General features: G+C 34.8%; 1 protein-coding gene across 2 annotated transcripts in view; it reads left to right on the top strand.

Moving 5' to 3' along the window:
* The window catches only part of BMT2 (base methyltransferase of 25S rRNA 2 homolog), an 86,652-nt gene that overhangs the window by 13,368 nt on the left and 52,041 nt on the right, over positions 1–21,243 (top strand). For both annotated transcript variants that reach the window (XM_055314593.1, XM_055314594.1), the window contains exons 2-3: positions 2,169–2,310; positions 18,947–19,117. In XM_055314593.1, coding sequence (XP_055170568.1) covers positions 2,169–2,310; positions 18,947–19,117 — 313 coding nt within the window. The remainder of the gene's footprint in view (positions 1–2,168; positions 2,311–18,946; positions 19,118–21,243) is intronic.

Genomic DNA, 21,243 nt, shown 5'->3' with positions numbered 1-21,243 from the left:
TGCTCTTGCCCATAGTGCTAAACTCAATAATGTACCTTTCTATTATCATTTTTTCCCCCGCCTTGGCTCATTCTCCCCACTCCCCCACTTCTGTATCCTAAGATTCTTTCCCAGATAAACCACTTGTACCCAGGTCTTTGTCTTATGTTTTATCTTCTGTAGAATCTAAACTAAAAAGTCTTACGGAAAGGAAATCTGTTTAAATATGTTAAACATAGCTTTTACCAAATATATTTGACCATACAACTTTTTATTCAAGTGATTCTTATTACCAACAAAGTAGTAATTTTATGTTTATTTATAATATGTATATTAATAGGACAGTGAAACTTGCGTGTTCGAACAAAAGGCCTTTCAGAATTGAAGACATCCATCTTAAACGATAAATAAAGCATCTTTAAAATGATACTATACCTTGATGAACCATTTGATATCAAGTCTGATGAATATGGTCATGAAGAGTGTTAGGAACCATCATAGGTTTATTAATGTATTATTAATCAAATATTTTTTAAAGACTTTACTTCTTGTAGTTCTATTTAGAGTTGTTAAATAACTACATCTGAAAGATATTGCTAAAACTAAGGAGTTTTTGAGAATTTAGGAAATATGTTTGCCTGCTTGCTTTAGTGGACAGTTATTGCTAATCCACTGTATAACAGATTGAGAGCTCTGTTACTACTTAATGAAAGTATTGTTTTGTAAATATATAAATCCCCCAAAGAGAACCCTTCATCCCTTTTGGGTTTATAGCTGGTATTCAGGTCAAGGTTGAGACTTTGATATATACTCATTTTAACAATATGTGTGAGGGCATGTATGTACCTTTATTATTGTTTCTTAATTTAGTCAAACTAAAGGGCTAGTCAGCTCAGTCCTTGTTGGACTCTGTGCTTATAATAATTTTTCAAATTTTGAGTAAGTCTTGATATATTTGAATTTGTTATAATTCTTTTTCTGTGTTAAAAAAACAAACACCTCTTAAATACTAGAATCTTAATATCCTCACCTGGGGAGAGAATTTGAGTATAACTTTATCATCTTCAAATTTGGCTGTTTTATTTATGTCTTTAAGTTTATTCACGGGATCCCTGGGTGGCGCAGCGGTTTGGCGCCTGCCTTTGGCCCAGGGCATGATCCTGGCGACCCGGGATCGAATCCCATGTCAGGCTCCCGATGCATGGAGCCTGCTTCTCCCTCTGCCTCTCTCTCTCTCTGACTATCATAAATAAATAAAAATAAATAAAAATAAGTTTATTCTGTCACGAAACAACTTGCCTACATTTGAACATGAGGCAAGAAAACCTAAATCTTATGTCTAAGGACTTTGAGTGAAGCTACCTTGATAATTTTTGTTTATTCTCTTACCCTTAAAATTATGTTAATGTCATTTATTTGACCATAGCATTCTCATTCCATTCTTTATGAGAACTCACATTGCTGTTTCAGATTTCATATTAAAAATGGTGACTGATTTAATGTTTTTAAAAGGTGGTGGCCAGATAATATAGTCAGCTTTCAGCTTTTATTCAGAACATTTTATAAAGTCTTAAAACTTTGGAGAGGCTTCCAAAGTAATTTCTCTAGCAACATTTTTACCCTAGGATTATAATTTTTTAAAGTGCAGTATATCAGGAGCACATCAGAGTGAGTAAATATATTTAAATTGCTTGCTAATTTATGTTTCCATCTCACCTATCAACCCCTTTTTAATATAGGAAACTGTTAAGTATGTAGAGATCCAAGAAAATAACAGGCAAGAAGCAGGCTTAAGTAACTTTACTCTGTGCTTCAAGGTCACATTGCCCTAGGGTAGCAAGATAATTAATGCTTTCAAGCATTATGCCCAGCCATAATGGTCCCCTACCTGTGTGTTTTTGGTTTATAAACTGATAACTCATATCTGTTTATGCTTATTAGTTTCATTCAGCTTCACAAATCCATCTGTTTAAAATGGTGAAATTTATTTGATTATCAGATCGCCATAGTTAAAATAATCCATTTGCATGAAGAAGGTTTTAAAGTTACAAAATTTAAACCTCATGAAATTTGGTTTCATGATTTTGCTTTTCTCATTTTTAAGTAATTTCAGATTATGCAGAAAAATCTTTTAAAAGCCTGAGACATTTTTAAGTGAAGTTAATTCATTTTTTTTCCCTTGTTTTTAGTGGGAGATTTTGATAAGATCTGGCGAGAACATTGTGAGGATGAGGAAACACTTTGTGAATATGCTGTTGCAATGAAAAATTTGGCAGATAACCATTGGGCAAAAACTTGTGAGGGCGAAGGTCGTATTGAATGGTGTTGTAGGTGAGTATTTTTATGAACTAATATTTTTTATTTCTAATGTATTGTTTAGACTCTTAAATCCAAGTAATGCATTCTTTGTATTATTCACTGTACCAAAATAGAACTGTTTTAAAACAGATAATGTGTGTTAAATAACTCTTCCCCCTTGACTCACTTTCCCTAGGTTTATATTATTCATTCCTTTTTTAAAAAAAAAAAGATTTTTATTTATTTATTCATGAGAGACACACAGAGAGAGAGAGAGATCGAAGCAGAGACACAGGCAGAGAGAGAAGCAGGCTCCATGCAGGGAGCCTGATGCGGGACTCCATCCTGGGACTCCAGGATCAGGCCCTGGGCCAGAGGCAGGTGCTAAACGCTGAGCCACTCAGGGATCCCCTCTTCATTTCTTTTTAATCAAAATGTTTTTCTTTGGCCTAACTTTAAATTTTGTTTCGACTTTTTAAAAGTATTAAAATAAAAGTATAGCTTTAAATGCATTTCATATACTTAACCACCAATACATTTAAAATATGAGTATTTATTTTTTATTTATTTTTATTTTTAAAAAGATTTTATTTACTTATTCGTGAGACATAGAGAAAGAGGCAGAGACATAGGCAGAGGGAGAAGCAGGCTTCTCTCTGGGAGTCCAATGCAGGATTCAGGATCACACCCGGAGCCGAAGGAACTGCTGAGCCACCCAGGTGTCCCTAAAATATGAATTTTTAGCACTTTTCATAAATAAGTTATAGTATAGAAATTTGTTTTCATAATTATCCATATTTGGATTCAAATAAAAGTGAATACTTTAAAATTTGAAAACATTAAAGGTGTTAAAATCCTGAATTTTGGATGTCTAATTCAGAGCATTCCATCACTTAAATTTACTTTGGATAATGTTTATTTTCTCATAGTATATTTCTAATATTTAAAATATCAGAAAATGAAATACTGCTGGTCAGTTCTCTCAAGGTTGTAAAATTAGAAGAATGGATATGTATATTGACTGAATTTAAAAATGAATTCCCAGGGGTGGTTGGGTGGCTCAGTCCCTTAGATTCTTGGTTTTGGCTCAGGTCGTGATCTCAGGGTTGTGAGATAGGGCCCCAGGGGCTCTACCCTGGACATGGAACCTGCTTAGGATTCTCTCTCCTTTTCTCCCTCTGCCCTTTATCTCTGTTTTCTCTCTCTCTCTTTTTTTTCTCTCTCTCTAAAAAGTAAATAAATAAAATAATAATAATAATATAATTAATAATAATGAATTCCCAGCTAATACTTTTATTAGCTTTCTGTGTAGACAATAAATTTATGATAACTTCTGGTTTACATTTCATTGCAGTTATTTTAATCTAAAATTTCTGTTTTAATCTCATTTAAAAGCTATGTGGTAATGCATATTTCGCTCATTCAACAAATAATCCAGGGGGAAGATTGTATTTAATTTAGTTATTTTACTTATTCATTTAATAAATAATTTTTAATGATTGTCTACTGTGTACTAGTCACATCATAGGCACTGGGAGTACCATAATCAGCTGAACAAAATCTTTGCTCTCTTATAGTTTATTACATGATAGTAGAATTTAGAGGCAATAAACAATACATAAATAACCTGCTAAATCCGATAATAGTAGGTGCCATGAGAAAAATGAAGCAAGCAAAAATAAAACTATTTTAAGTAGGGTAGACAGGGTAGGCCTCACTGAAGTGAGATGTGCAAAAAACATGAAAGAAGTGAGAGAACAAGCCTTACAAGTCCAAAGGTTTTGAGGTAGGACTATGCTGGCATGTTTCTGAAACAGTAAGGAGACCATTGTGGCTAGAGCAAAACGTGAGGGGAAGAAGAGTAGTAGAAAATAATGAACAGTGGGACGCCTGGGTTGCTCAGTGATTGAGCGTCTGCCTTTGGCTCAGGGCATAATCCTGGGATCCTGGGATCCAGGTCCCGCATGAGGCTCCCCAAAGGGAGCCTGCTTCTCCCTCTGCCTGTGCCTCTGCCTCTCTCTCTGTGTGTCTCATGAATAAATAAATAAAATCTTAAAAAAAAAAAAAAAGGATAATGAACGGCTAGATTGTGTAGGGTCTTGTAAACCATTGTAAAGACATTGGCTTTTATTTTGTGTGAATGAGTCATTGGATATTTTAAGAAGATTAGCAGGATTTTGTTAACTTTTTATAATGTGTCAAAAATTCTTAAGACTTAATTGCTGTAGGAAGGGGAGGGTGTAAGTAAGGAAACCAGTTAGGAAGCTAATGTAATAATTGATGTACAGAGTTATAGGGAAACAGTTTTCTTGGTGAGTGAGAAAGTGGATAGAACATTAGTATCATAAGATTAATGCTCAAAGTATAATGACTCCTGAGGAAAGAGGGAAATGATGGTGTGTGTATTGTGGTTATAATGATATGTAAGTACAGAGTTGAAAATATGAGTTGGTGGAGGGAGAGTGAAAAGGTGGTATTTATCACCCATGAATTGTGTACCCCAAGAATTGTGGAGCTGGAGAACAAGCCAGAATAGTAGGAAATAGAATGCTTAAAATTAAAATGTTTGGTGTTTTTTGTTTGGTTCTGGAAAGGAAATGGTTGTATAAATCTGACTTATACAAAATGTACATTTTGTCTCTCAAGCTAAGAAACACAAAATGAGATATACTACTGAACCAAATATTTGCCTTATACATGGAGTGATCATGTAATCCAGTCAGGAAATCAGCACCATCGCTATTTAAGACCATCATTCTTGGCTTTGAGCAGTACTGCTTTAAAATTAATATTCAGGGCAGCCCCGGTGGGGCAGTGGTTTGGCACCGCCTGTAGCCCCGGGTGTGATCCTGGAGACCCGGGATCGAGTCCCACGTCAGGCTCCCTGCATGGAGCCTGCTTCTCCCTCTGCCTGTGTCTCTACCTCTCATGAATAAATAAATAAAATCTTAAAAATAAATAAATAAATAAAATAAAATTAATATTCAAATATACCAGGCAAGCTCTCAGACTTTTTTTTCTTAAATGGACGTTGATAGGTAGCATTCTCGTAGGAGCATTTGCTTGTACCTTCCTTGAATAATGAATCTACTTCACACTTCACTCTTCTTTCTTTTTTCTTAGATTTGTGGATTTTATCAATAGTTAGCATATCTACATGCATTCTGAAAGAGGTCATTTTTAGGTTAAACTGCTGAAAAGGAACATTCATCAGAATTTAGGTCAAACTGCTAAAAAAGAACAGTGGCAAAATATCATAAACTAATTTTACTATGGGAAATAATCCATGAGGAGTTTTATAATGTCTTTAAACTTAAAACTAGCTTGAGGGAAAAGGCTTCAAAACAATATTGAATTTTGAAACTTGATTTATCTATAATTTTAACTTGTATTTTATATACTTCCTTTCTTTTGATAATTCTAGGAAAGCAATGGTAATTTGAAAGCTAAAATGGGCTTTAAAAAGGGTTTGACAGAAAAGCCTGGGTGGCTCAGCGGTTAAGCTTGAGCGCCTGCCTTTGGCCCAGGGTGTGATCCTGGAGTCTGAGGATCCAGTCCCACGTCGGGCTCCCTGCATGGAGCCTGCTTCTCCCTCGCCCTGAGAGAGAGAGAGAGAGAGAGAGAGAGAGAGAGGCAGAGACACAGGCAGAGGGAGAAGCAGGCTCCATGCAGGGAGCCCGACATGGAACTCGATCCCAGGACTCCAGGATCAGATGCTCAGGGCCAAAGGCAGGTACTAAACCACCGAGCCACCCAAGGATCCCCAATAAATAAAATCTTTAAAAAAATAAAAATAAAAAGGGTTTGACAAAATTTTTTTCCAGTTATACTTAAAACTTAAAAAAAAAAAAAAACTTTATAGGAATTTGGTATGTGAGATAAACCTGCCTGACATTACTTTTCTAAGATTTTATTGGCTGTTAGCTTGAAGAATTCTACATGTTTTCCTTCAAAAAATAAAATAAAATAAATTTTGATTTATAGTATGAAACACTAAAAACTAGAAACAAAACACAATACAAAGGTATAGTTGTATATTTAGTAAAGGAATTTGCTTTTTCTCTTTGTACACATAGAGAAACACATTGTTTCCTGAACCATTTGCAAGTAAATTGGAGATAACATGACATTTCATCCCCACACATCTCCTAAGAATAAGGACATTCTTCTGCATAACCACAGTACCATCAACACATTATAATTAACAGCAATTTTCCCATCTCCTAAAATATTTAGTTCAAAAATTCAGGTTTTTTTTTTATTCTCAAAATGTCCTTGTAATTTCTTTTTCTAAATCCAATCAGGACTTATGCATAGCATTTGGTGGTTACATTTCTTTAGGTTCTCATTTTTGTTTTCCATAACATTGAGTTTTTAGAGAAATGTCAGTTTAACTGTAAAATATCCCACATTCTGTATTTTGTGGTTCTTGGTTTCAAGATGGTTAATAGTAATGTTCAAATAATCTGTATATCCTTACTGATTTTTTCTTCTTGGCTTTTTGTTCTAACAGTTACCAAGAGATATTTTCAAGATAATCATTTTTCTCAATTTTTGTATAATAATTATTGGCTCATCTTTAGAGATTTAATTTTTCTGTTGAAGTTCTATTGAGTTAATCTTTTTCTGAATTAAAAAGAATTATAATAATTATTTTAAAGTCCTCGTCTGTTTATTCCAATATATGTTTTATCTAGATCTGTTTCTTTTGGCTGTTTTTTCTTTTGATTATTGATCAATTTTTTCTTGCTTCATTGTCTGATAATTTAAAAAAAATGTATACACACACTAGCACTGTGTTTAGAAGAGACTGGCATAAATACTAGTTTTCCCTAGAGAGGGCATAACTCCCACTCCCAGCCCCACCCCCCGCCCCGCCCCAGCAGTCTGCTAGGATGAGAGGCTGACACTTTGATCCATCAGGGGTTAAGCTGAGTTGAAACTTGATTACATAGTTTGATTTCACCTCTGGCTTCAACTGCTTTGAGGGTGAGTCCTGTTTTATGTATATTACAGTCGAGCAAGACTCTGGGACCTTAGAAAAGTGCAAAGAATTTCTCTGCTTTTCAGTCCCACTCTGAGCCTCTAGTGCTGCCCCTACTGCCTTTTTCAAATTTCAAAATCAAGACCTATAGGAGGCGGGAGGGATGCAGTAATGGAACAAGGAGAGCATCTCTACATTTGGGTTTCTTAAAGATTCCAGTCTGTCACACCATTCTAAGCAACTACTGAAAGCTCTGCTGGTTTCTCTTTAATCAAACAAAATGCCTCTACTATGGAAGACTTGATCTTTTGCTGCCCATGTACCTTCTCAACAAATGTACAAAGTGCCTGTGATCTCATCTAGGCCTTTCTTTAGTTCCTTTAGACCTTTTGTATCATCAGCTCTCTTGATTTCTTTTTAAAACACTGTTTTTCGATTGTATAGTCCTTTTTCCTCTATTAACAGCATAACCAGGAGCCTGTTGTATTTGTATCCTAAACCAAAACTAACTTTGTGTTTTGTATTTTAGATTTGATTGTTTTCTCATGGAGCCATTTAACTACTTTTTCAGTCTCCTTTATTTCTTATAATTTAAAATTGGAATCTAAAGTGTCGATTCGGTTAACATTATTTTTACCAAAATATCTGTGAGGTGAACCTGCACACTTCTTATTGCTTACATTAGCAGGTTCTTATCATCAGGTTAGTCTACCAGTAGAGATACTAAATTTTGCCATTTGGTTAAGGTGATCCTCCCATTATAAACTTATGTTTTCCCTTTGCAATTAGCAAGGAATGTGTAGAGTGACATTTTGGCCTGTGGATCAGTCCTGTCTCCTGACAGTCTTTTAGCTAACAAGTTTACTTCTGTTTATTAAATACACTGTTTAATTTGGGGTTGCAAAATGATTTTTCAAATTGTATCATTCTTTGTGCTTGCTAGCTTCTATAAGTAAAAGCTTTTCTTTGTGAACAGGGAATGATTACATGTTCACCAGAAAGGCTGGGTAAAAATAAACATATACGTATACCTAATTCTTTCTGTTTAACAATTTTCACAATTAAGAAATTGGTGTATTAGTTCCAATTGTGACAAGTAAGTTTTTTGGTTTTGAGGTTTTAAAAATTTTTGGGATATCACTATAGCCTCCTGCATTGTTATTTATTCAGTCTTTCCACCAGTCTTTATTATATTTTTTTTTTGAGGGGAGGAGAGGATGTTCAAATTATTCTATAGATAGCTGGGGGAGCCCCTTCAAAGCTAGCTTCTGTGTTCTGACATGGCCTGTGAGCACTTTCTTACTATCTAGTACAAAATGAGCCTTTACTTTTGCTGTCCAAGACTTAGAATCAAACTATTTCTTCACAGAGTTCTTTTAGTGGGAAATAGCATTTAGAAATTAAATTAAGATCTGGGTACTAGATGTGCTGCTGAAGGACTTAGTTCTGAATAACATTAATATACTTGCTTTGTTCTACAGTTCACATAAAATGATTGGAAAATTACAATGCCATTTTTACTTCTAACAGTAAACTGGATGACAACTAAAAGTTGTCTTTGGAACATATCCCACTAAGGATCAAGACAGCTTTTTAAAAATTACTTGAAACAGTTCTTTTATATAGGGTTGTGTTCACTTTCATTTTATTGGGTTTTCCCCCCTATTTTAATTTGTGGGAATGTAAATGTTATAAAATATTTACATGGTTCAGAAATCAAGACTTTATAAAAAGTTGTATTCAGAAAAGGCTTCCATCCATTTTCTTCATTTGTTTCTTGTTTTATCCTGTTTTGTTTTGTTTTTCAGAATTAACTATATCCACATACACACACGTATCCACCTGTTCTTGTCTATGTTCAAGTGAGACATGTTAAATACTCTTTTCTTTTTTACTTAATAATATGTCTTAGAGATCACTGTTTGGTATCGTATTGGTCAGTTTTCTCCAGAGAGTTGGCTCCTCTGCTTATGGAGGTTGACAAGTCCCAAGATCTGCAGAATGAGTTGACATGCTGGGGACCCAGGGGAATCAGTGGTGTATTTCCATTCCTAAAGCTGGTAGGCTTGAGACCTAGGAAGTGCTGATGTCTCAGTTTGACTCTGAAGGCAGGAAAAATTCAGTGTCCCCATTCAAAGGCAGTCAGGCAGGAGGAGTCTTTCATACTCTGGGGAGGGTCAGTCTTTGGTTCTACACAGACCTTCAAGTGATTGGATGAGGCCCACCCTCATTGTGAAGGACAGTCTGCTTTACTCAGTTTACTAATTTAAATGTTAATCTCATTCAGAAACATCCTCACAGAAACACTCATCATATTTGGCCAGATATCCAGGTACCCCTTTGGCCCAGTCAAGTTGACAACATAAATTAACCAATCACAAGTATATAGATATCTTCCTCATTCTACTAAGGTATTTACAAGTTTTTCCTTTTACAAATAGTACTATAATGGAGATAACCTGGTGCATATTCATTTTGAATTTTTGGCATTGTGTATTTGTAGAATATTGTATATGGAATTGCAGGGTAAAAGAGTAAATATATATGTGATTTTGTTAGATATTGTCAAATCATCGTAGATAACCTTAGATAAGGTTAAAATATTTTACAATTCCACCAACAAAAAAACAATAATATCTGTTTCTTCCCAATCTCACCTACCTTTTAAAGATTTGCCAGTTTGATATGTGGGAACTGGTATCCGTGGTTTTTTTTTTCTTTTGTGAGTGAGGTTAGTATGTTTTCATATATTTAAAAATGATTTGCCCTTTTTTGGTGAGTTATGTGTTCATATTTTGACTTTTTTTTCCCCATTGGTTTTTGGTTCCTTTTATCTTGATTTTTTCATAGTTTTTTTGTATGATTTACAGATATATGCCCTTTTTCTTTGACTGTTTATGTCTTTGCCATGCAGGATTTTGTTTTGCCATGTAGAAGACTTTGTTTTTATGTAATCAGATATATACCTCTTTTATTGATTCCAGATTTCAGTTGTCTTTAGAAAAGCTCTCCTGATTGCCAGACTATAAGAATTCCTAATAGTAATTCACTCATTTACTCACTAGTTTTCTTCTAGTACTTGGATGATATCATTTTTTTTTTTACATTTAGCTCTCTGACCTGTTTGGAATTCATTCTGGTATGTGTTGGGAAGGATAGATCGAACTTTCCCTCCCAAGTAATTATCCGTTTCCCCCAATATTATTTATGAAAAAATCTCCCTTTTCTGCAGTGATTTGACATGACTTTATGCCAGGTTGGCCAACTATATGCTATAGTTGGTTCTGTTTTAGGACTTTTTGTTTCATTGTTTCTGTCATGTTATTCTATAACATCTTCCCCCTACCCCACCACCTGCTCTTTTCTCAGGGTTTTCTTGGCTGTTCTTTTTTTTTTCCCCCATAAGTATTTTAGAACCAGCTGGTCTAATTAAATCTGTAAAAGTTTGTGTTTTTATTGGATTTACATTAAGTTTTTTAATAACTGGAGAAAACTGACATCTTTGTAATGTTGAGTCATCATGTCCATGAAAAGGTGTAGATCTTTCCATTTGTTCCCAGTCTGCTTTTGAGTTGTTCAATAGTATTGTAAGGTTTTCTGAACACTGGTTATGTGTATTTCATGTTATATTTATTCCTAGGTATTTTATATTTTTGTTGCTGTTGTACATGTGATCTTCCTTTATATATTCAGACAGGTTACTAATATATGTGTGTATAATATAGGTATATTGTATATAGAGAGGGGCTTCTGATTTTTCTGTGTTTTACATCTTGTTTTAGTGAATTCTTGTACTGTTAGTATTGGTTTCTGATTGATTCTTTTGGGTTGTCCAGGTAAACTCCTCTATGAATATATATACAGAGTTTTATTTTTTTCTCTCCAATTCTTTTGACTAATACTTTTTCTCTTGTCTGTTACATAGCTGTGCCTTTTTTCACTTAGCAATAATGTGTGTGTGGTGTGTGCCCACTTAAAATATTGCTGGCTTTGGGGCTAATCTATATGTATAATTCTACTATTAGCTAATATTCACCAATTCTTATTTTACTGAGTGTTTTTTTTTTAAAGATTTTATTTATTTATTCATGAGAGACACATAGAGAGAGAGGCAGAGACACAGGCTGAGGGAGAAGCAGGCTCCATGCAGGGAGCCTGACATGGGACTCCATCCCAGGTCTCTAGGATCATGCCCTGGGCTGAAGGTGGTGCTAAACTGCTGAGCCACCCAGGTTCCCCTACTGAGTGTTTTTATTAGGAATAGGTGTTGAATTTTGTTGAGTGTCCTTTCAGCATCTATGGAAATGAATATGAGTTTCCTCTTTAAATTTGTAAATATAGTGAGTTATATTAATGGATTTAAATTTATAGGTGAAAGATTTTTTGTTTCATTTTGTTCTACTTTTATTGCATTGTGACTGGATGATTTCATCTGTAATTTTTTCTTTGGCTCTTGCTGTGATTTTCTTCATGACATAATACATGCATATTGGTAATTCTTGTGAATATTCCATGTGCGTTTGAAAAGAAGCTATACTCTATTAGAAAGCAAAGTTTGTTACCTAGATAAGATAAATTTTATTCTACTCTCTCCAGCTTCTCTAATTTTGCCTAGTATTTATTCACTTGATTTGAGTTGTATACTAAAGTTCTCTATTGTTAGTTATGTCTGTTTCTTCATGCACCTCATGGAGTTTATGCTTTATGAATATGGCTGCTCTGATAAATGGCACACAAATATTCGTAACTGTTACATCTTCTTTGGAAATTGTGGCCTTAAGTATTAAAAAGTTTCCCTTTTTTATTCATTACCAATCTCTTCACCAGCCTTTCTCAATCATCTCATGGATGAAGTTCATCTTCCAGAAGTAAATGCTTCCAACTGTGATGTTCCCTGACTTCTGACATACCAAAAACTGTTTTTCTATAGCTTTGTTACAAAATCCACAGCTTGGCCAGATAAAAATTCTTGACTCATACTTTCTTTCCTTCAGCTTCTGAAAAAAAATTGTTTTAGTCTTATTTTGTATCTTCTTTCCATTTTCTCTGCAGCCCCTCCCCCTTCTTTTCCCTTCACTTTCTGCTGAATTGTATGGGAGTCGGTTGCAGAAATCACAAGACTTTCATTCCTGAATATTTCAGGATGTATCATTATACTTAGTTGAGCAAATTCTCTAACTCTCTTTTCTCTCTTTCTTTTTTGTTTCAAGTTTTTATGTAAATTCTAGTTAGTTAACATTTAGTGTAATATTAGTTGCAGAAATAGAATTTAGTGATTTATCACTTAAATTTAACACCCAGTGCTTGTCACAAGTGCCCTCCTAATACCCATCTCCCATTTATTTTATTTTTTAAAGAATAGGTTTTTAAGATTTATTTATTTATTTAATTTTTTTAAAAAAGATTTTATTTATTTGAGAGAAAGAGAGAGAGCACACACAGAGGCAGAGGGAGAAACAGGCTCCCTGCTGAGCAGAGAGCCCAATGTGGGGCTCGATCTTGAGATTATGACCTGAGCCTAAGGCAGACACTTAACCAACTGAGCTACCTAGGCACCCCATAAAAATTTATTTATTTTAGACTGTGAGAGCATGCTGAGGGAGGAGCAGAGGGAGAGAGAGAATCCTGAAGCAGACTTCCTGCTGAGTGGGCAGTTGACATGGGGCTTGATTCCAGGACCCTGAAATTATGACCTGAGCAGAAGTCAGATGCTTAACTGACTGAGCTACCTGGGCACCCCACCCATCACCCATTTAGCCCATCCCCCTGCCCACCTCCCCTCCAGCAACGCTGTTTGTTCTCTGTAGTTAAAGTAAGTCAGAAAAGATATATATCATATGATTTCACTCATATGTGGAATTCTCTCTCTCTCTCTCTCTCTTTTATCTTTTATGATATGGACATTTTACAAAGTTTTATAGACTCTCAATTTGGATTTGCATGGTTTATTTGTAATTAGATTGAAACGAAGCATATTAGCAGGAATATTACATAGGTGATACTGTGTTCTTAGTGTATTACATCAGAAGGCACATGGTATCTATTCTGAACTGGGTTTTTTTTCCCTTTCAAGTAGACTTTATTTTTTTAGTGTGGTTTTAGGTTCACAGCAATACTGAACAGAAAGTACAATGCCCATATACACCCTGGCCACACACATGCACAGTATCCTCCACTGGCAACATCCACCAAGAGTGATACGTTTGTAATTGATGAACTACATTGACACATTATTATCATCCAAAGTCCATAGTTTGTTTACATTAGGGTTTGCTTTTGCTGTTCTGTATTCTGTGGATTTTGGCAAATGTATAATGACAAGTATTCATTATTATAGTATCACACAGAATAGTTTCATTTCCCTAAAAATCCTCTCTGCTTTATCTGCACATTCTGTCTTTCCCCATACCCTTGACAATCATGGACGTTTTTACTCTTTCCATAGTTCTACCTTTTCTAGAATGTCATGCAGTTGGAATCACAGTATTTAACCTTTTCAGATTAACATCTTTAACTTAATATGCACTTAAGGTTCCTTGATGTCTTTTCATGGCTCAATAGCTCATTTCTTTTTAGCACCAAGTAATAATCCATTGTCTTGATATACCACAAGTTCTTTATTCACTTGCAAAAGGACATGTTGATTGCTTCCAAGTTTTGGCAATTATGAATAAAATGCTGTAAACATTCATGTGCAGGTTTTTGTGTAGAAGTGAGTTTTTATTTTGGGGGGCAAATATCAAGGAGTGTGATTGCAGGATTGTATGGTAAAAGTGTGTTTACTTCTTGTAGGAAACTGCTACATTGTCTTCCAAAGCAACTTTATCTCTTTTTCCTATTAGCAATGATTGAGAGTTCTTGTTGCCCCACATCTTTACCAACAGTTGGTGGTTTTGATGTTCAGGATTTTGGCTATGCTATTAGTGTGTAGTAGTATATTGCTATTTTAATTTGCATTTCCCTTATGACATATGACCTGGAGCATCTTTTCATATGCTTATATGCTATCTCTGTATCTTATTTGGTGAGTCAGTATTTTTGCTTGTTTTTAAACTGAGTCGTTTGTTTTCTTATTGTTAAGTTTTAAGAGTTCTCTGTATATTTCAGATAACAGTCCTTTATCAGCTATGTCTTTTGCAAGTATTTTCTCCCAGTCTGTGGCTTGTCTTCTCATTCCCTCTCACATAGCAGTTTTTAATATTAATGGAGTCTAGCTTCTCAATTCTTTTTTTCATGAATCTTGACTTTGGTGTTGTATCAGAAGAGGCATTGCCAAACCCAAGGTCACCTAGATTTTCTTCTAGGAAATTTATAAAACCCTTTAAATGTTTTAGAGTTTTGTGTTTTACTATGATCCATTTTGAGTTAATTGTTGTGAAGGGTGTAATATCTGTGTTTAGGATCATTTTTAGTATGTAGTTACCATCCCAGCACCATTTGATGAAAAGACTCTCTTTACCCCATTGTATTGTCTTTGCTCTTTTATTATAAATCAATTGAATATATTTGTGTGGATTGGTTGCTATACTGTTTTGTTCCATGGGTCTAGTTGCCCATTCTTTCACCAACACCACACATTTCTGATCACTATAACTTTATACTAGTTTATAGGAAGTCAGATAGTGGTCAGTTCTCCAACTTTGTTCTTCTTCAATATTGTATTGACTATTCTGGGTCTTTTGTCTCTCCATATAAACTTTAAAATTAGTTTGTTGGTATCCCCAAAATAATTTGCTGTGATTTTTGATTGGGATTGTAGTGCATCTGTAGATAAATTTGGGAAGAACCAACCTCATGACAATATTGCATCTTCTGTCTCTCCATTGTTTATTCCTTTTTGTTCTCAGTTTTTATTTCAAATTTGAAATGTTCATATCTGCAGTTGCTTCTTCAATTATATGTAATTAATAATGAAATGTGACAGGTCTTTTTTTTCTCTTTTATGGCTGTTATTGGTTCTCTTTTTGAGGATTTTCATTTGCTGAAAAGTTCTGATTATTTTTTCTTCCCTTCTAATAGAACCTTGTTTGGTTTCCAGGTTCATTGAGTGTCTCTTTTAATGTATTTGTCTATTATGTTGGAGTGTCTGTAGATGGGTAGGTAGGGGTTTGGGTGAGTTACTTTGGTCTTTAATTCCAAAGAACCATGCTTGATTGCTACAAATAACAAAAGTATAGTTCCTTTAATAAATATCGTCCTCTTTTGGTCTGACTTACAATTTTTTAATGTATAGATCATAAAATGTCAGTGGGCTTATTATCCTTAATTGCTTCATTTTTTCTTTTGTCACCAAACCTCCAAAGATACCTCCTTTTTTCAAAGTGCCTCTTTTCTCCCAGGGAAGGAATCTCTTCAAGGCTCTCCTTTTTGGTAACGGATTCTTTTGTATATGTCTGTGTATATGTCCTTTTGACCTTCCAGTGGCTAATGCTGTGATTCACAGTGTCCCAAATCTTTTCTTAAAATTTCCCCACTCAGAGTTAGATCCCTCTCTTGGGTAGTATATCTTAGCTGGTGTTAATCTGTTTTTTGGCAGTTGTAAGACCCCATCATATCTTACCCTCTTTTTATAGACTCGTCAGACTGTGCTTTGAGGGGCTCCAACACCAATTCAATTGGCCTCTGATTTTTATTTTCCAATTACGTGTTAAATGAAGTGCTATTCTGATTCCTAGTTATGCCATAGGCATGAACTATATGTGTTTTTATTTGTTCCATTGAAAGATCTATATATTCTATATACTGTCTTTGGACGGTATGCAGAAGGATTAGAATTTAAATGACTGCTATTTTATGAAAATCTGGAATTCTAGTCCTTTAAGTATTTTGCTGCCAAGTTTCTAGATAATTATGATGTTGAACCATATAAAATTGCAATTTTTGTAATTCAAAAATTTTCTTGAGGGATCCCTGGGTGGCGCAGCGGTTTGGCGCCTGCCTTTGGCCTAGGGCGCTATCCTGGAGACCCGGGATCGAATCCCACATCGGGCTCCCGGTGCATGAAGCCTGCTTCTCCCTCTGCCTATGTCTCTGCCTCTCTCTCTCTCACTGTGTGCCTATCATAAATAAATAATAATTTTAAAAAAAATTCTTGAATATCAGCAATTGTATATGGTGCTACTAATAGAAAGCTAAGCAAGCTCTTGATTCTTATGTTTCATGCCTTAGTGATATGTTACATATTGTAGAGGCATTATTTTTAGTATTCATTCCAACATTGTAAAGTCTGCATTTTTTATCAACCTCACTGAGGTTTAATTTATATACAATAAAATGCACCCATTCTAGTGTGCAATTCAGTGGATATGGACAATTGTTTACATTTCTTTAACTACCACCACTGTCAAGATACAGAGTATTTCCATCACTTTAAAAAGCTCCTTTGTATACTTTTGCAGTTAGTGCCACCCCCAGGAAATCACTAAATCACTTTCTGTCATTAGATTAGATTTCTAAAGACAATATCTCTAAATTACCCTTTGAGTCCTGCTGGATCTGAAGCTTGCTTATCACTCCATTGTCACCAGGTTACGTTTCCATGCTATATTTGTGTTGGCCTCGGGGCCTTTTTACTTGTGAGTCTATCCATCCATTGCTCGGCACTTTACATTTCACATATCTTGAATAGACGTCCATCTCTGCAGGATCCATGCTGCTTTTATTTTCTGTGCCTTCACTCATGCTATTCTCTCTGCCAGGCAAGCACTTACCTCCCAAACTAACATTCTTCCTTGCCTGATTTATTCCTACTTATATTTCTAAAGTCAGCATATATTACTGATTGAGTTATCAATTATATTTTATCTTTATCAATTTTATTTTCTTTATAGTTGTATAATTGTCTCCTTTACTAATCTGAGCTCCTTGAGGGCAGCAATCATTTCTTCAATTACAGATGTGCCTGGCACATGAGGCTTTCTATTCTTACTGCTTAATAAATATTTGATTTATGAGGAATGCGTTTCAACTTCTATGTATGAGATTTAAAGCTAAATCTACATAGGAAAAATTAAGGAAGTCTTTTTTTTTCCCTAATAGTCATTACTAAGAAAAACTAAAGTTAAATGAATAGCATCCTGTAAGTGTGAGGTGATATGGGCATTGTTCCCTTAGACCACAGTTATACTTGTAGAAACCAGTTTTTTAAGTTAATTCTTCAATTCTTATTTTTCTTGCCATGTTTCTGAAAATTCACCAGTGTGTATGGAGATAAATAGTCTAGCTTTGTTCAGAGTATGAGCTCTATATACTAATAATGTGTTTTAAGAATCTAAAAAGAAGGGCAGCCCAGGTGGCTCAGTGGTTTAGTGCTGCCTTCGGCCTACAGTGTGATCCTGGAGACCCGGGATCGAGTCCCATGCCAGGCTCCCTGCATGGAACCTGCTTTCTCCCTCTGCCTGGATCTGTGCCTCCCTTTCTCTCTCTCTCTCTCTCTCTCATAAATAAATAAATAAATAAATAAATAAATAAATAGATAAATAAATAAATAAATAAATAAAATATTTTTTAAAAACAGATTCTAAAAAGAAAAGCTTTGACAATAATATCAGTTGTTTTCACCTGTGTATCTCTTATCACAGTGTAAGCTCAAGGGCCAGAGCTAGGTCTTATTAGTCTTTTTTTTACCTTAAGATTCCTGGCTTCAATAGCTAATATATACTTGAGAGATCCTGAGATTCATGTTTGTTGTCCTATTACATACCCAGGAATGGTACCCTACTGTATTCACTCTAAAATTATATTAGGTATGAAGAAAATTATAAGGTTGTATCAGTCATCAGTTTCTGATTCTGGATAGCAACCTGATAAGTTCTAAACTATATGAGCTTAGAATGATACATCTTCAAAAAATCTTCATATTAGTAGTGCAAGAATTGGGAGAAGCAGGAATGATCTCTTGATGGATAAGAATAATTTCCAGGTGTTATAAAAACCACTATTATGTTCAAACTTCTGTTGTCTGTGTTTACCTGTGTGATATAGTACCATTTTTACTTGAACTAGATTTTTATTCCCTTTTCTCAGAGCAAATAAGAAAATTAATGATTCTTAATATGTTGACAGCCTAACTTTGTTTTCATAAACCAGCAGGGATCTAGGAAGCAACTATTGGGAGATCTGTCTACTACGAGCAAAGCTGGCTGAGAATTAACTGTAATGACTGTTCTTTTCATATGCTGTGATTGAATAGCAGAGTTATCTCAGCTTTTCTGGAAGAACTTTGTTTTAGTTAAGAATACAGTTCAGCAAAACACATAGGCACATCTGTACCCCTGGAAACATACTTTTTAAAAACCTTGTTTAAAAAGATGGCACACAAGTGAGAGGGACAGAGGAAGAGGGAGAGAGAATCTGAAGCCAACTCTGTGCTGAGCACTGAGCCTGATGCAGGGCCGATCTTATGACCCTGAGATCACTACCTGAAGCTGAAACCAAGAGTCAGATGCTGAACCAGCTGTGCCACCCAGGCGTTCCAACATACTTTTATTTATTAAATATAATCTATATTATGCTTTGTTGTATGGTAGTTAAAAGTGCTACAGAGTGCTCAAACTTACCTCTGTGATATTTTCAAAGGAAGAATTTATAATTGAAAGTTTCCCGTTTTAACAAAGGCTAATGCTTTTCCACTTTATTTTATATTATACCTAGTGTTTTAAAATATAATTTCATTTTGCCTTGTAGTGTATGCAGAGAATATTTCCAAAATGGTGGGAAGAGAAAAGCACTTGAAAAAGATGAAAAAAGAGCTGTACTCGCCACTAAGACCACTCCAGCCTTAAATTCACATGAGTCTTCTAAACTTGAAGGTCATTTAACCAACCTCAGCTTTACAAACCCTGAATTTATAACTGAGTAAGTACACTTTCTCTACTCCAATTATTAATGTTATTTTGGATAGCTGTATTAATAATGTAAAGTAGTATAATGATTTACCACAAGTAGTGGGCCATTTGCTTGTTCCCCTGATAATAGATTAGGCTGAAAAAAAGCACATTTGTAATATTATTAGGTAGAAAACTAGTATAAAATTTTAAGGGATATCTGGAAAACTAATGGTCTAATAACATTGTGTTCGGGAAAAATGAGAAAGAATAGTTTCTTAAATGTTGTAATAATTACTCTTAGGGGAATACAAAGAATCAAAATAGCAAAACCCATTTTAAACTGTGTTTAATTTAAAGGTGGTATCTGCTAACTAAAAAATCACAAGGAATAATGGATTATTAATAGAACCAATTCCTATTATTTTATTGTTGATATGAAATTCTGCCTACTATAGTGTTGTTAACTATAGTCATCATGTTGTACTTTACATCCTCTTTTCACTTATATCCCCATTTCACTTAGCATAATGGCCTCGAGGTCCATCCTTGTTATAACAAATGGCAGGATTTCGTTCTTTTTTATGGATGAATAGTACTTCATTGTATATTTACATATATCTATCTATATATATATATAGATATATAGATATGTAGAAAAAATATACATGTGCCGTCCTCTGGGCCCCCTGGCCTGCCACCTCTGCCCCTAGGTTCAGTGCCACCATCCCCGGCAGGCTGTCCCTGGACCCAGCCAAGACAGCTTTGGGACCAAGCCACACAGTCGGAGCCCTCCCCTGTGCCTCCCTCCCCTCGCCTCCCTTGTTAGGCTTGGGCCTAGGATGTTCCAGAGCCTGACCCTGCTTCTCCTTTTCTGACTGGGAAATAAACTCCCCCAAAGGGGGGGGAAAAAAAAGAGCAACAAACACCCAACAATAACGTTGGCTCTAGGGTGAGGGTGAGGAGGAGCAAAAAAATATATATTTTTTCTATATATATATATATATATATATATATATATATATATATATGTAGAAAAAGTATTATAATCTAGTTTATTGGTAGTGTTAAAATTCTCTATATACCTTATACCGGAATAGATTTGTAATATCAAGTAAAACTTTCTTAATCTATTGAAAATGCTAAACTTGAATAATTCAAAAAACATTCTTGATAGACACTAAGAGCTAACCATGAAAATACAATTTATTAGTCTCTTAACAATTTAAATTTGTAGGTATCAAACATAGAATTACCTCTGGTTACTCTTTTACACCATGTTGAAAATAATATCTAGTCAGTTGTAAGCAATTTCATTTAAAAATTAATTCACTTATTTTTTATTAGTTCAGTAGGAAAGGATAAGGCATCTGTCTTTACCTTTTATCAAAAGTTACTACAGAGCTTACAAAACGTGACTTACTGAACATCCTGTAACTCAGGTGTAATGAATATTCTTGAATATTTTTTAAATGATGACAGTGTAAAAAAATATATAGGTATGCTGCTATCAAAGGTACATATGGGAAATAGTAACCCTAGAATTTCTATATGGTTCTTTTTTATGGTCTCTATTTTATTCAGATTACCATATTTGTTCAGTCATTGTCATTAGACTTTCCCTTAATTCTCTGAACATGTTTTCTTTTAATTCTTGGAACATTTTTATAATAGCTACTCTGAAGTCTTTGTTAAATCCAAAATTTGAGCTCACTAAGAACCATTTTTTATTTACTGCTGTTTTTCTTGAGTATGGACCATACTTTCCTATTTTTCTTTGTCTTACATTTTTTTGTTGTTGTTAAAAGCCACCCAATGTATTTTTGACATTATATTGTAGAAACTCACATTTTGGATTTTCCCCCAAGGAGGATGGTGGTGATGGTTTTTTAATAATTTGCTTAGGCTTAATCTGTGGGATCTGCCTTCCTTGCAGTTTGTATTGTATTGCTATTTTTATTTTTCAGACTTGTTTCCTAGAGTTCATCTGCACATCTTAGTGGTCAATGATAGTGCAGGTTGTAGTACTCAATTATTTCAAGCCAGATAGGCTTCCACCCTCTGCCAGTGGGTGTGTTGATTGGGGAGTGCTTTTAACACCTAGGTAGTTTTCAAGTCGGCCTGACCAATTACTTTTTCCCAGACCCGCTTTGATCT

Source organism: Nyctereutes procyonoides, unplaced genomic scaffold (assembly GCF_905146905.1).
Source record: "Nyctereutes procyonoides isolate TBG_1078 unplaced genomic scaffold, NYPRO_anot_genome, whole genome shotgun sequence".
NCBI classification, from domain to species: Eukaryota; Metazoa; Chordata; class Mammalia; order Carnivora; family Canidae; genus Nyctereutes; species Nyctereutes procyonoides.
Note: the sequence above shows the minus strand (reverse complement) of the source record. Positions and strands in the feature narration are given on the sequence as shown.